This window comes from Corvus brachyrhynchos, unplaced genomic scaffold (assembly GCF_000691975.1).
Source record: "Corvus brachyrhynchos isolate BGI_N302 unplaced genomic scaffold, ASM69197v1 scaffold103, whole genome shotgun sequence".
NCBI lineage: Eukaryota > Metazoa > Chordata > Aves > Passeriformes > Corvidae > Corvus > Corvus brachyrhynchos.
Genome location: NW_008237436.1, coordinates 4,317,110 through 4,330,455, shown reverse-complemented (window position 1 = coordinate 4,330,455; position 13,346 = coordinate 4,317,110). Strand labels below are relative to the sequence as shown.

General features: G+C 37.5%; 1 protein-coding gene across 14 annotated transcripts in view; it reads left to right on the top strand.

Moving 5' to 3' along the window:
- FRY (FRY microtubule binding protein) overlaps window positions 1–13,346 on the top strand; it is a 199,377-nt gene that overhangs the window by 75,836 nt on the left and 110,195 nt on the right. For all 14 annotated transcript variants that reach the window (XM_017731357.1, XM_017731353.1, XM_017731352.1 and 11 more), the window contains one exon: window positions 7,401–7,454. In XM_017731357.1, the coding sequence (XP_017586846.1) occupies window positions 7,401–7,454 (54 nt within the window). The remainder of the gene's footprint in view (window positions 1–7,400; window positions 7,455–13,346) is intronic.

The following is a 13,346-nucleotide window of genomic DNA, read 5'->3' as shown; positions in this document are numbered from 1 at the left end:
TCTATTTCACAGCAGTCTGCTGTCACAAAAGCCTCTTCATATAAATAATTTCTGTATACATACCTTTGTATTACTCATTTTAAAAATATATATGGGCTGATGAGCATCACATAGCTGAAAATCTTAATAAACGGTTGAAACAAGACCCTGAATAGCAGTTTCATGCAAAGGTCTTAACATAGACTTGGAAGTCTAGATCTCCATCATGTGTTGTTCTTATTGTTACATGGAAATCACTCTATCAAATATTTTTTTAGAGCATCATGCTTATTCCAGCAGGCTCATAAGTGAAAGATCTTGGATTCTCATACTGCATCCTATGACACCACTCTGGACTGAGGCCTTATACCTTCCCTGCCCTAGCTCCAATCAACAAAATTTTATCTTCTTATATGGGATTTTTTAGGTTAGAATCACACAATCTAGTAACACAAGTCTGTGATGGAATTATGGTATCAACATTAAGTGCCCACACTTTGTCTCCAGGTGCTCTTTTTAAATTTATCGTACTTACAGGTTGCAAAATCTACCTCTTTTTCTTTACACTGTAGTATTGGAATAAATAAAATCAGGGAAAACCAAGGGATAGAGTTATAATACTATCCAGGAGGACCCTACCAGACAGAGGATTTTGATGTGTTCATTAAGTTACAATTTTTTTGCATTCCTGTTAAAACAAAGCTCTGAAAACAAACAGCCAACAAAATTTGCTTTCTCACTTGGGCTAGATTGTACCTCAAATCTCAGTAAAGTTATCCTTAGTACTCTTTTCAACTTACAGCTTTCACAAAAGCATGTCTTTAAAATATTTCTTTCAGAACTGGTCCAGTAGCAGCTATCAGCTTTTTTGGGCCTAAAATATGGTAGTAAAAAAAACGTTTTACTTCCTGCCTACAATAAAGCATCTTACTTTGCAATGGAAAACAGAAATGCTGAGAGCAGTAGGTTTGTTGTTAGGATTTGTTGGGGTTTTTTTGTTTGGGTTGTTGTTTTGTGGGGTTGGTTTGGTTTGTTTGTTTGTTGGTTTTTTTGTTTGCTTTGGTTTGGTTTTTGGTTTTTTTTTTTTCTGTTACCTGTATATCTGTAACAGCATTTAACCTTTGTTTAAAGTTTGCAACTGTTTATTGTCAACACTGAGTTGAGGGAATATCTGGGAATTTTTGTACTGTTCAGGTAAGAATGTTAAAATTCTTGAGTCATTTGCTAAAGGCTAGTGAAAGAAAATTGGTTTTGTTTCTTGGGAGTTGTTTTGGGTTTTTTTCCGTTCTATATTATCTTGGGAAGCTAGCAGTGCTAATTTTTGTGCTGCGCATCCAATAGCAATCTCTAGTTCAGTGGGTTTGCTTCTCTCTTCAAGATGCTTGAAATTTATTTCTGTAGAGTATTACTTCTGAAAATCAATTTGGTATTTTTTTGGCCTATTTGGCCATTTTTTTCTGACATATCAGTTACTTCAGACTAAACACTCATATGACTAAAATTTCTGTGTCCACGTTTTAGTTTTCTTGGTAGACAACCTAGCTAAAAGATGCCTTTTGCAGAGAATGTGGTAATCAGACAAAAATTAGTCTGCAGTACTGATATGATGACATAGTCTACCATCGAATCAGAGTAGTGCATGACAAGGATGCCGAAGAGCCAGAGCCAGGGAGTGAAAACCTGTATTTGAAGCTGAACTGATGTTTTCCTGCATTTTTGTGTTCAGCAGTACTGGGCACATCCTTTTCCACATGAATAACACAGAAGAGCTGTTACAAAAAAACCTGAAGCAATTACATGAAGGAAATAGACTCAGTAATACTGAGCTTGCCTTTTAAACATGCACCTTTCATTATTTTTGTGCATTAACTGTAATGACAAGTAGGTTTTTGACCTGAGCTTGTTAAATAAATTCTTTTTCAGAGATGTAGCATATTTTTACATATATTTCATGGCCCCTTGAAATACGCTTATTTCTACCATATGAAGTACCATGTACAATTAGCATTGCTTTTTTACTCAATTTTCAACAGTTAAATGAAGTCCATCACAGTTTTTGTTAACGTTTTGTGTATCTGTAACTTTGTCTTACGCTAAGTTGTGGTGTTTCCTTGAAGCTGTATCATCGTATCTTTTTTATTATGTTTGCCTTTGGAATTTTCAGTTGCTTTATGCTTAGAATTTCAAAGGTTAATAAGGGAAATCTCCTTTTCTGCTTATTTTACTCTCTGTGTACCGTGGTCACTGACACAGTTTCTTACAAGAAGTGTCTAGCAGCTAATTGATCCTAAGAGAAGTCAAAGATTCTGCTGTCATCCACTGAAGAGGCAGTTTATGTGTTTATGCATGAGGACCTGCTGACTTGCAAAGAATGGTTAATGAAAACAGGACACTAATTTGCTTGTTTCATAGAACTTGCAGGTGGGAGACATTTGGGAGACTATCAGAGTAAACAGATTATCCTTTTCAGTCAAAAAGCTTGGCTGTCTTAATTGCTTGGGTATAAATTAACTAGACTCCTTGGGGTGGTGGTGGGAATTTCCAAATAGTAAAAAGGTATATAAGAGTCAAAAAAGAGACAAAAATTACTTCCTGAGAAGTTCAGAGCTGTTTTCAGTAGAAGAGCTTTTTTTTTTTTTGTGGGACCACAGACTGTTTCATGTCTGTTTTTGAAAGGGCCAAATGGAAGTAAATACTCCAGGTTCATGGACCTGCTCAGTGCAGGATCAGCACAGATCCATTCTGGGAGGGAGGAGGCAGGAGCACACAGCTGGAGTGGAGAACATGGGTTACGTATCACATGAGCGCAGGATTGACAGCGATGGTTTTCCTGGTTTTGTATGTACAAAATAATCAGTGGCTAAAAAAAAAAATTTGTTTTGGAGCCTGTTTTGGAGCAGACCTTTTCCTACAAACACCAATTCTCTCTCCATGTTCATTAGAGGGAGAGGGGGCTGATAGGGTGATCCATCATAAGATGAAAGAACTACACTTGGGGATTTTTGGGCTCTAAAGATTGTGCTTACATGCATTTTACATATATTGTAGCTGCAGTAGCTGAATGTGGTCTACATCTACTCCATTTTACATGAAAAGGTCCATTCTTCTTTCTGTTTGGTGAGTCTTCCACTCCAGCAGAGCACTCAGTAGAGTATTTCTGGCTGCTTTTTGGTGTGCAGTGCAAAATTTAAAATTTGTGTAAAAATATCCTTTCACCACACTTTTAAGGGAAAAAGAAAAAAAAGGGGGGTTATCTCAGTCAGTAATACAGTAGCCTGTCACTGTTCAGTAGGAAAAACAGGCCTAATGGTTACTGGGATTAGAAATAGCTTTAAGGGGCATTATATATCATTATAACATGGTGACATAGTGAAGCTTAATAGGCACTACAACATCCTTTTGTTTTTATGTTTCCCTGAACACTCAGTTCTGTGACAGGTGGCTATTCCTGTGTAAATTTACCCAATTATATTTGTGTAGCAGCCCTGAAAAAGTCTTAATATATTAACCATTAAAAGTCACTGTCAGTCTTTGAAGAAATGTTCTAGTGTGCCTGTGTGAATAGGGGGTTTGAATGATATGTTGTTTTTTAGGTAATTTATAAATATTATATTTAGTTGATGCATGCAAATAAGATAAAATATGCATTTGCCATTGCATAGTTAACATATTCTGTTTTATTATATTCTATTTATGTTTTCCCCAGAGCAATGAGAGAGAGGAAGGAAGTTAAGTTTTAGCTGAGCATTTTGTTTTGTAGGCATTGGTGACACAAAACATTTAGCTGGTTTTATTGAAAAACAATAGTTTCAAATATTAAATTGTCTTTACTGCTTATCTCTAACGTGTTTATATCACAGGAGTTTCCAGCGTGAACAAATACGGAGTACGCAACTGAAGGCAGCACTTCAAACAAGAAATAAGGATGTTTAGCTTAGTGATTAAAAATGGAAATGTTACTACTGAGAATCTATTCTTCTGAAATTTTCTAATGATTTTTGATAGTTCAGTAAGCTGTGGACCCTTCCATATTAATCAAAATTTTCTTTATTCATATTTTGGTTTTGGCTCCAAATTCAGCCTACCTATTCATCTAAGATTTGGAAGACATTTCTGTAGAATGTAGTATATCAAGAGACTCAAATAAGTCAGCTTGTAATATAAAAAGGCCTCTTTGCCATTCCTGAGTTGAGTGGGCAAGAAAATAAAGTGAACTGGTACTGTGAGGCTAGAAAGCAGTTTTAGGATTTTTTGAAAACTAATTAAGTGTACCTCCAGGGTAAGTAGACTACTACAGAATCTATTGTCCAGAGACAGTTTCATATTATTATGCATTTTAACCTTTCTTTGCAAGTCCTGAACGTGTGGTATGCAGTGAAGACACCTACCATGAGTATAAATATATTTTATATAGTATCTGCCATAGCAACAATGTAGCATAAAATGACATGGTAAGATTTGTAAGGCTATTAGAACTAAGTGAATAGAATAGGCAAGTTGTTTATAGTAGATGAAATTATTTATTGCATAAAGAAAAAATGCTGTTTTCAAAGGACACTTGAAGTACCTGCATGTAACTGAGCTGCCTTTGAATTTACTCAGTAATGTCTCCCTGACATGGTCTGTTGTTACTCTTATCATGCAAGTAGTCATCCTTTTCTATTTAAGGAGTGCTTAGGCAACAAAACCCCACATTTTTATCTGGCCCCTCATCTTTATTCAGTTCTTTATCTATTCAGCACTCTAGCATTAGTAATTAGTAGTAATAACTTCAACACTGGGTTCTCTCAAACCTCCAAGCCCCACGTACAATCTTGTATGGCTGTTGCCACTCACTTCAGGGGTTCAGTGAGTGCCTCTGGTGTGGGCACCCCACTGCCAGAACTGGAAGGGTGTGTGCAAAGATTTTTGTCTCCATGGGGTCTGGTTGGCTCCTGACACCGTGGCTGCAAGCAGCACAAGTGGCAGCACCGTCCTTGGAAAGAGTCAAGGAAGAAGCAGCAGCAGCAACTCAAACAGGGGCATGACGAAGAGGCAGAGACAGCTGCAGCACCAGCTGTTGCCTGGCAAGAGTAGGAGGGGAAAGGAACAGCGGGAACAGCAGTAGGTGCAGGATGGGATGAAGGGAGGAAAAAGGCCTCAGCTGGAGCCCTAAACCGGAGACACTGAGAAGTTATGGCAGCAGAAGCCTTCCTGGCTCTTGCCAGTTCTCCATCCAGGCTGCCTTCTGCTGTGACCAGGGCTGCTGCGTGGCCTGTGAATGGTTTCTTTAGGTCAATGCACCATGGCTGGGGAAGCCCTGGTGTAGAGCCCATACATGGGCAAGCAATGGCTTGTATTGCCTTGTTAAAATGGAGGCATCTTCATTAACTCAGGGGTGCATCCCCTGGGGAATGTCATCATCAGAAACTGAAGTATCTGGGGGGTGTGTGTGCTTCCACAGATAGGTTACAGGTGATGAGGACGTTTTCAGGATTGCAGTTCCTGGCTTGGGTTCCCAGAGCATGGTTTGTGTTGTTTAATTGTGTCCCCCTCAGAGAAAGCATGTGATGAGGAATCCCACACCTTATTTCAGCCTGAAACTCTACTCTCTGAAAGCCAAGTATTGCAGTGTTGGTCATGGAAACACAAAGCTTCTGCTTGCTGAAGCCGTTTTTGTTGAAACAGACCTTAAGAAGTTTCTCTGTGGTAACACAAGTCTTCTGTAACAGAATCAGAAATTTCATAATTAAAAAATACGTGGGAGGCGTTGATTTTTTTTTCCTAAACTGCAGTAATTCTTAATATGCTGATTTGTCCAGGACCCATGAAAACTTAAGAGTCCTTTTCCTTTTAAATAAGTTGAACACTGCTTTTGAAAGTTTATCTGCTGTCCTTTTCAGTGAGCAGCAATAGACACAAGAAGTATTGTCCTCCTGTGAGACACAACTAGGCAGGGTAGCACCGAGTTACTGATTGAGGAGGAGGAGGACTGTGGGTGGGGTAGCGTCCTGTGTTTTTCTCAGGGTTACAAGGTTTTACTGCAGATGTTCATCACCAACAATCTGTCATAAAGTTGTAATTAATAGCTGTTGTGCCCGTAATGTAACCTGGAGGAGTCACTTTAGATATTTGAGAAAACAATGAAAAATATTGATGGCTGTTCTGGGTAAATCAGTGACTCAGTAGAAAACATTTTGTTGATTTTTGTATTTGGTAGGTAGTCAGGGGATACTGCAGTCACCCCACAGTTGGCCTCCTTGCCAGCTGGCATTACAAGTGTATCAGCATAATTAATTTCAAAATCAGTCAGCAGATTATACTGGGCAACATTTGCTTCTGAAAAAAAACATTGAATAATAAAAATCTTTGGTCCAACTCAAGTCTCTCCATTTCCTTATCTCATCAGCTTTACAGATTTCTTTATTTTGTATCTAATATCCCCTGGCAGTGATGGTATTTTGCCTGCTACATTAACAGATGCTGATGAGTGTAATAGTTTGTTGAAACCTGAACACAAAATCTCTTTCTGAGCTGGTGGGAGAGCCCCAGTCTTGCAGCTGTAGGAGAAGAAAGATTCATGATTTATAGAAGAATAAGGCACTGGCACATTGCAAACACCAGAAACAGTAGTGTAATTCACAGCAGAATTGTGATGGTGACAAGTGACGTGTTTTTCAGACTGTCATCTGCCCTCATGTATTGTTTATTTTCATTGTGGTTTAGGAGGTTCATGTTTAGTATGCTATTGCATGCATCTAGAATATTAGCCTGTGTACTTCTCCATGTCTCAGTAGTCCAGCCTGCTTGACAAAGAAGCCATGCAGGTGAATGGATGTTCACACATGGTTATTCTTTCTGGCTTGGGCAGTTCTCCTTGGCTTTAGCAGTTACTCTGAGAATATGGCCTGAAAATTTGCTTCCATTCCAAAAACACATTTTTTAATTTTTTAGTAATAATTTTCCCCACAGCTGTCTTCCTTAAAAATGAACTCTATGGTCTTTGATTCTTCTAAGATCACCTTTCTTTCAGTATGCCCTGCATGATGCATTGTATCTATGGACGTTTGTATTGCCTGTAGTTTTATAACAAGAAGGTACATCATGTAACTAAATAGAACCCCTTGATTATCTATTAGAGGAAATACTGGGTGCTTTTTAGGATGTTGAAAGAATTTATCATCAGTGTGAGCACCAGCTCAAATGTAATGAATGGTCAATCCTTTTCTTTTGTGAAAAGACACCAATGTCACTAAAGACACTCTGTCAGTATTGGCTGATACATATGGGGAGGCCTCCTTTGCATATGAAACAAATATCCTGCTATCTCCAGCATCAGATCAGAAGGCACATTATGTGAGTAAATAATCTAACAGAAAAATGGTAGTAGAGTACAATGGTATTGATCTTAAGTAATACATATTTAATATGTTTTCTTTTAGGAGAAGCCACTGACCAAATCTCTGCAACGAGGAGAAGATCCCCAGTTTGATCAAGTAAGACACTTGAAATGACATTATTTCCATTCCTCAGGCTAAAAGAGGAGTGCATTAGAAGGCATTCTAGTGTCCTTGTACTAGTTGCATACTGCAAAAATTGAATTTCTCAGTGTACTTGGATAGAATGATAAGTGCTTGCCAAACCGTTCTTGGGTTTAAGTGGGAAGAATTTTTCCTGTTTTCAAACTCAGTATTTTTCTACCATAGAACTTGTTACTTTTTGTATACTATTAGGCACATGTATTATTTCTTGTCTGTTTCCCCTTACGGAGATTTTGAAACAAAATTTGTATCTTTTCAAAATATGTGGGTTTTGAAACAGGTGTGTGGCCCCCAGTCTTTCTTTTATCATTAATATGAGGGCCTATAGAATCATGTTCATTGCCATCAGTCTAGTTTGTCTCTGTAGCTGTGACTCAGCATGACTTACATGTGTGCTGCGCTTCAAATAGGCTGAGCCAGCCTGTTGTGTTTAAAATTAAGTATAAGTTCAATTGTCAGTATAAATGCCTGTATATGACAAGGTAGGTAATTATTAGAAAAATGGTGGGCAGGGAAGAAGTATTAAAAATTAAGTAGAATTTATATAATTGGTTAGATTTCATTTAGTAGAATGAAATTGTAATTAATAAAATGAAATTTATATCTGGCATTAAATTAAGACATTTATTATGTGTGGGAAATAGAACAAGTATAAAAATAAAACCAACAGCAATACACACACTTCCAATTGATTATATAAAGCAATTTATTTTTGTTAGCAGTCTTTCTTTTTGTCAGCAACATCTAGAATTACCTATTTTGAAATAAAGGAAGATGGGTTCTAAAGAGTTTAAGTTACATAAAGGATGCCAAAACTGGCAAATCTCACTCCCCACAAAGAGGAATGATGAACTCTAGGTGTGCCATTGCTGTCACCGTTGCTACTGACTCCTTATCTGCCCACACCACTGTGCTGCCAGCAGGGCCAGAAACAGGACAGAAAGACAGAGCAGAAGTAGCAGAAATGGTAACAATTCCAAAAGCAGCTGTCGCTAATGCCATAAGCTGCAGGTACCATATTGATTGACTTTGGGAGAGGAGACAGATATAAAGTACAATTTTAGAACCTCAGATGAATATTTATTGAGTTTTCTGGGACATTTCACCAGAAGTAAAGATGCCTTGTGAGACTCCACTGGCATTCACTACGACTCACTTTATAATTTTAGCTTGACAAAGTGACACACTCTAGATTGTTCTGTATCTGCTTTTTGGGGAGAGATAGCCTGCTTGGAGGGCTGCTCAGAGCAGCAGGTGAACAGAGGAGATGAGACTTCTGCTTCATACTTGGGAGCTCCCTGTCCACCTCACTGACCGCAGAGACCCTGCGGGCAAACCAGCCACTGTAGGCTAAAGGAGGTTGCTTTCTCAGTACTCCCCACCTGCCTCATGAAATTCCTTGTGGTATTCTGGCCTTAATTTTATATACATTTTTTTTTTCCTTCCTGTGGGAAGAGTGTTACACTCAAACAGGAAAGTAAAACAAATTAAGCCACGCAGATGCAAACCTTGTGATACTGTTCCTGCAGTGTATTAAACAAACACATAGTGGGTGGCTGTGATTTGATTAAATATTTATGGTTAAGCAAATTGTGGCCGTTTAAAAGGAGGAATTGGAAGACTGATGCTTCTCCTAGTTATTGGTAAGTAGACAGAAAATTGAGTAATTAAGTCAAGATCATTTAATGAGAACAGCAAATGCTTGCTAGAGTGAAACAACTGTGTGTTTACTGCTGTAGCAAGATGCAGACCAAACACCAAGGTAGATTTTGTTATAGATAGCATTCATATATCTTTCTATCCACATATCTGAAGTCCTACCTATGTGCAGAGTTGATAGGAAAGTACAGCGGTGAGATTGTCTTAGACATCTTACCCGAAAACCTTGCTTTCAGTTGCTTGAAATTTTCAAAACAAACTATTTAAGCTGAAATTTTCAGAATTATTTGTCAGCCTCAGGCCAGGTTGCTGGCGATATTTCCCTTTCCAGATTTCACATTGTTTTTTGCTTAAATAGCACTGTCATTTTGAGATGTTCTGGTGCTCCTGGTATTGATGTAGGCCTGTGAAAAGCAGATGGGACCTGAACCTGGCTTACAGGCCCATTTCAAGAATATGGTTCATACTTACCCAAATTAGTTTAGTTTGGCTAAATCCATACAATCATAGAATGGTTTTAATTGTATTCAAATAGTTTGCATTCAAAATTTTGTAGTGCACAATAGAGATTTGATAGAACTGAGCTAGAGTAGAGCCAGAAAGAGCAAAAAGTCTTTCTTTACTAGGCATGTTTTAGTCAGTGGATTATGTGAGTACATTGCATTTTATAGCTGTTTTTCAAATGATAACATGTGAGAATTATAAAGTTGTCATGAAAGTATGGATAATAAAATGAAGGTGTGGCCTGCCTGGAAAACTCTGAAGATCATGATATGGCATGATACCAAAACCCAAGTAAGAAGGCATGTGCTTTTAAGTAAAACAGTTCAAGTTTTATTTTTGAAGTTAACTCGAGTATTTAAAGAGTCTATGGGATGCAGGAAGACCAGGTTGGTAATCCCTTACTTCCCCTTTCCAGTTAAGGTGCAGAAAGCTTTGGTGTTTATTTCTGAAACCCATAAAATCATCTAGCAAAAACAAAAAAGGCCAGCCATGACATTCCTGACATTTTTACTACAGAAATGAAAGGGGAAAAGAGGGACAATCTCCATGAACAAACTTCTTCAAGGAGTGTCTAATAATTTTTATTTTCAGTTTTAGGGCATATAAAGTGACAGACTGTCAGAGGAACCTAATTTTCTTTTTTTGACATTATCAAAATTATCTCTATTCAATTTGAGTGAAATTGATAGGTAATACTGAAGTGAGTAGGTCACTAGTCACTTTAAAATATCTGAGCTCAATCTTCTAATGGTAAATTAAAAAGCAACAAAAATAAGGCATGACCTGATTTTAAATTTGCTTTTTGCAAGTCAGTTTCAGGGGTGGAAAAAACAGCCCAAAAAGTAACTTAACAATGAGCAGAATGGAACTTTGGCTACCCAAAGTAATCAGCGTCAAGTTTGACGCTGAAACCCCCAAACCATTTGAGATGGCTATGAAAACATTGCTTACTACCCCAAAATAGTTCTATCTCTGGCTCCCTGAGAACCAGCATTTTTTCCTGCCCATTCTGAAGCACCATTTTAGGAACAGTGTTTGTGATGGTGGTGATGGATCCAATGTCTGGAAACCTGGCTGGGCCCAGCCAGAGCTGTTTCTCTCCACACAGGTGTAGTCAGTGTCTCCTGTTAGGCAGCCAGGATGTCTGGCTGCCAATTGCATCACCCTCCTTGAACAATTAATAGGAACTTGAGCAATGTATGTAGTGATGATGCTTATCCTGACTTGCTGAATGTCTCACCATTGGCCTAACAAGCTGCATTCCTCACACTGACTGTTTTCCTTTCTAGGTGTGTATGTATATAAAGAAAATACATACAGGAAATTATGTAGGTTTTTTCATATGGTTTTAAATATTTTTATAGTATATTTAAAATCATGTTTTGGAAGTCCTTGATTAGACAACTCTAGTTGCCTATTGGCAAAGAGCATTAGAGCTTCAGCATTAGCATGCTCTGTGTCCCCAGTTACAGAAAAGTTATTAAACATTGTACTAGTGAACTATGACTTAAACTTCCTATTACAGGAAACCATAAAGTTGCAGTACATGAAAAGATCAAAAGCTAGCAAAAGCCCATAATTTTCCAAGAGGGTTATCCTCACCTAAGGAAATGTTTTTATTACTCTTTTCTCAGCCTCTACTAATGTATCATTTGTTCTTACCATGGTGTATAAATGTTCCATGAACTGACAACACCAGAGGCAGAAGAAGGGCACTGTGTAATCTTGGACTGAGCTACAGACTGTGTTCCATATAAAAACACAAAATGAATGTAGTGTTTTGGCCATGGAAGTGAAAATTTAACAGGAAGGCTTAGTTTTCATATGAAGCTATCTATCCGAGGTGCCTGTTGTAGAAGTTTCAGCATAAACTGAACAAAAGCTTATTCTTGTTTCAGTTTTACTGCTCTCTTCTTAGAAATGCTCTAGGTTGGAGACTGCAGATTGGAAAGCAAAAACATTTAATCTTTTATATACTTTTAGGAGATGAAAACAAACAAAAAATCAACCAAGGGAAAAAAAGGAAACTAAAATGAATAATAACAATAATAAAAAAGTGGAAAATGCAATAAATAAATAAGGCACTAAGCAGCATACTGGTGATCAAGTGTCCTTTTTCATAACAGCCTAGACATGATTAATGATATGCTGATAATTCTTCTGATCCAGTATTATTTTTTAGATGTAGTTAGTGAATACTGATATCATTGCCATTGCAGCAGCACTGCAGTTGGCCCCTTTTGTGTTTTCCCTTTCCCTGAGTTTTACACATTGTCTTTCATCACCAGAAAAAGGCACATGGCAAAGAAAGTAGAAGAAATGGTGGTCATGGGGTCATAAAACAACCTTTGGCTCCTGTCAGAGGTTTGGGTTCAGTGTATAAAGAAGTACATCTGAAGGCAAAATTAAAGGTAACACCTTCAGCACTGAACTTGCTGTCCACTAAAAATAAATGGGTTTTCATGCAAACTGTTATGCTGGCAGTAAAATAGCTATAAACATTGGTAGAGTATAAGCAAGCTAGCTGAAATTACCCATCCACAAAATTATGGTACTAAAAAGTCCTGCTTTCTTTTTTTGTCTCACAAAGCCAAGGCTGTTAATGAAAACTAGTGAGTTCAACTTGAATAGTTATCAGTTTTAACCATTTCCAGGGCAATTTGACTTCACAGCACCGTCCAAAAAAATGCTTAGAACAAAGATGTGAATGAAAGGAGATCTCCACAATCACAAATGCATTCAGCAGCTTTGGTAAAAAGTGTAAAACTTTACTTGTGCTTGTCCATTATTTAGAATCTGCACAACAACAATTTGAAGATAAAATATGCAGACACTGTGTGAAAAATAGAGTTACAAGAAACAAACCAACACTATGCAAAAATGAAGCACTGCAATTCTGCTTTATTAAAGTGGCAATAAAATGCCCATTCAACGTACATACTGACATATGTGGTATACAAAAAAAATGCAAGGCAAAAAAATTAATGATACTGTAGGAAATTTGGTGCAGTTTTGAATATATTTGCTGTAAAAGCTCATATAAATTCATAAGTGAAATAAAAAAGGGAATCAGCATCTATTTGCTGTTAGTGGAAACATTTCTTGTATTTGTATTTTGACAATATGGCAAGACTTTTATGGAAGTATATAAATTGTAGTAAGCTATCTGAGCAGAATTTCATTACATTTACTCTTGCATTTTAGTCCAAAATAAATATTATGCATTTACATAAAGTATATTTAATGCTCTGTGAACACAGATTTTAAACAGCTCCCTACTTGTACAGCTTTCTTATCCTTAAGCTATACAGTAGGTAGTTCATTTATGATGGAAGAATATGATCATTTGTCCAACAAGGACATACTTGTACATCTGTGCACTCCCTTTCAGGAGCAGCACAGAGCTAGAATTCATCTCACTCCTGGACTTACTTCCAGTAAATGAAAGGGTTGAGTAACCGGCACGCTGGCTAGACTTCCCTCCCTTCCTGTTCCCTGAGAGCCAGGTCTTTTCCCAGTCCACCCTTCCTTCCTGTCTTAAAAGTGCAATGACAGAAAGATAAAAAAAAAGGGGAAAAAAAAGCTATATTGACCTTTTATCCCAAATGAAGACAGACACTGTAAATTCAGCAGAGAAGGTATGGCATGAGAAGATTTAACAGGAATCACTTTGACTTTTTCTGA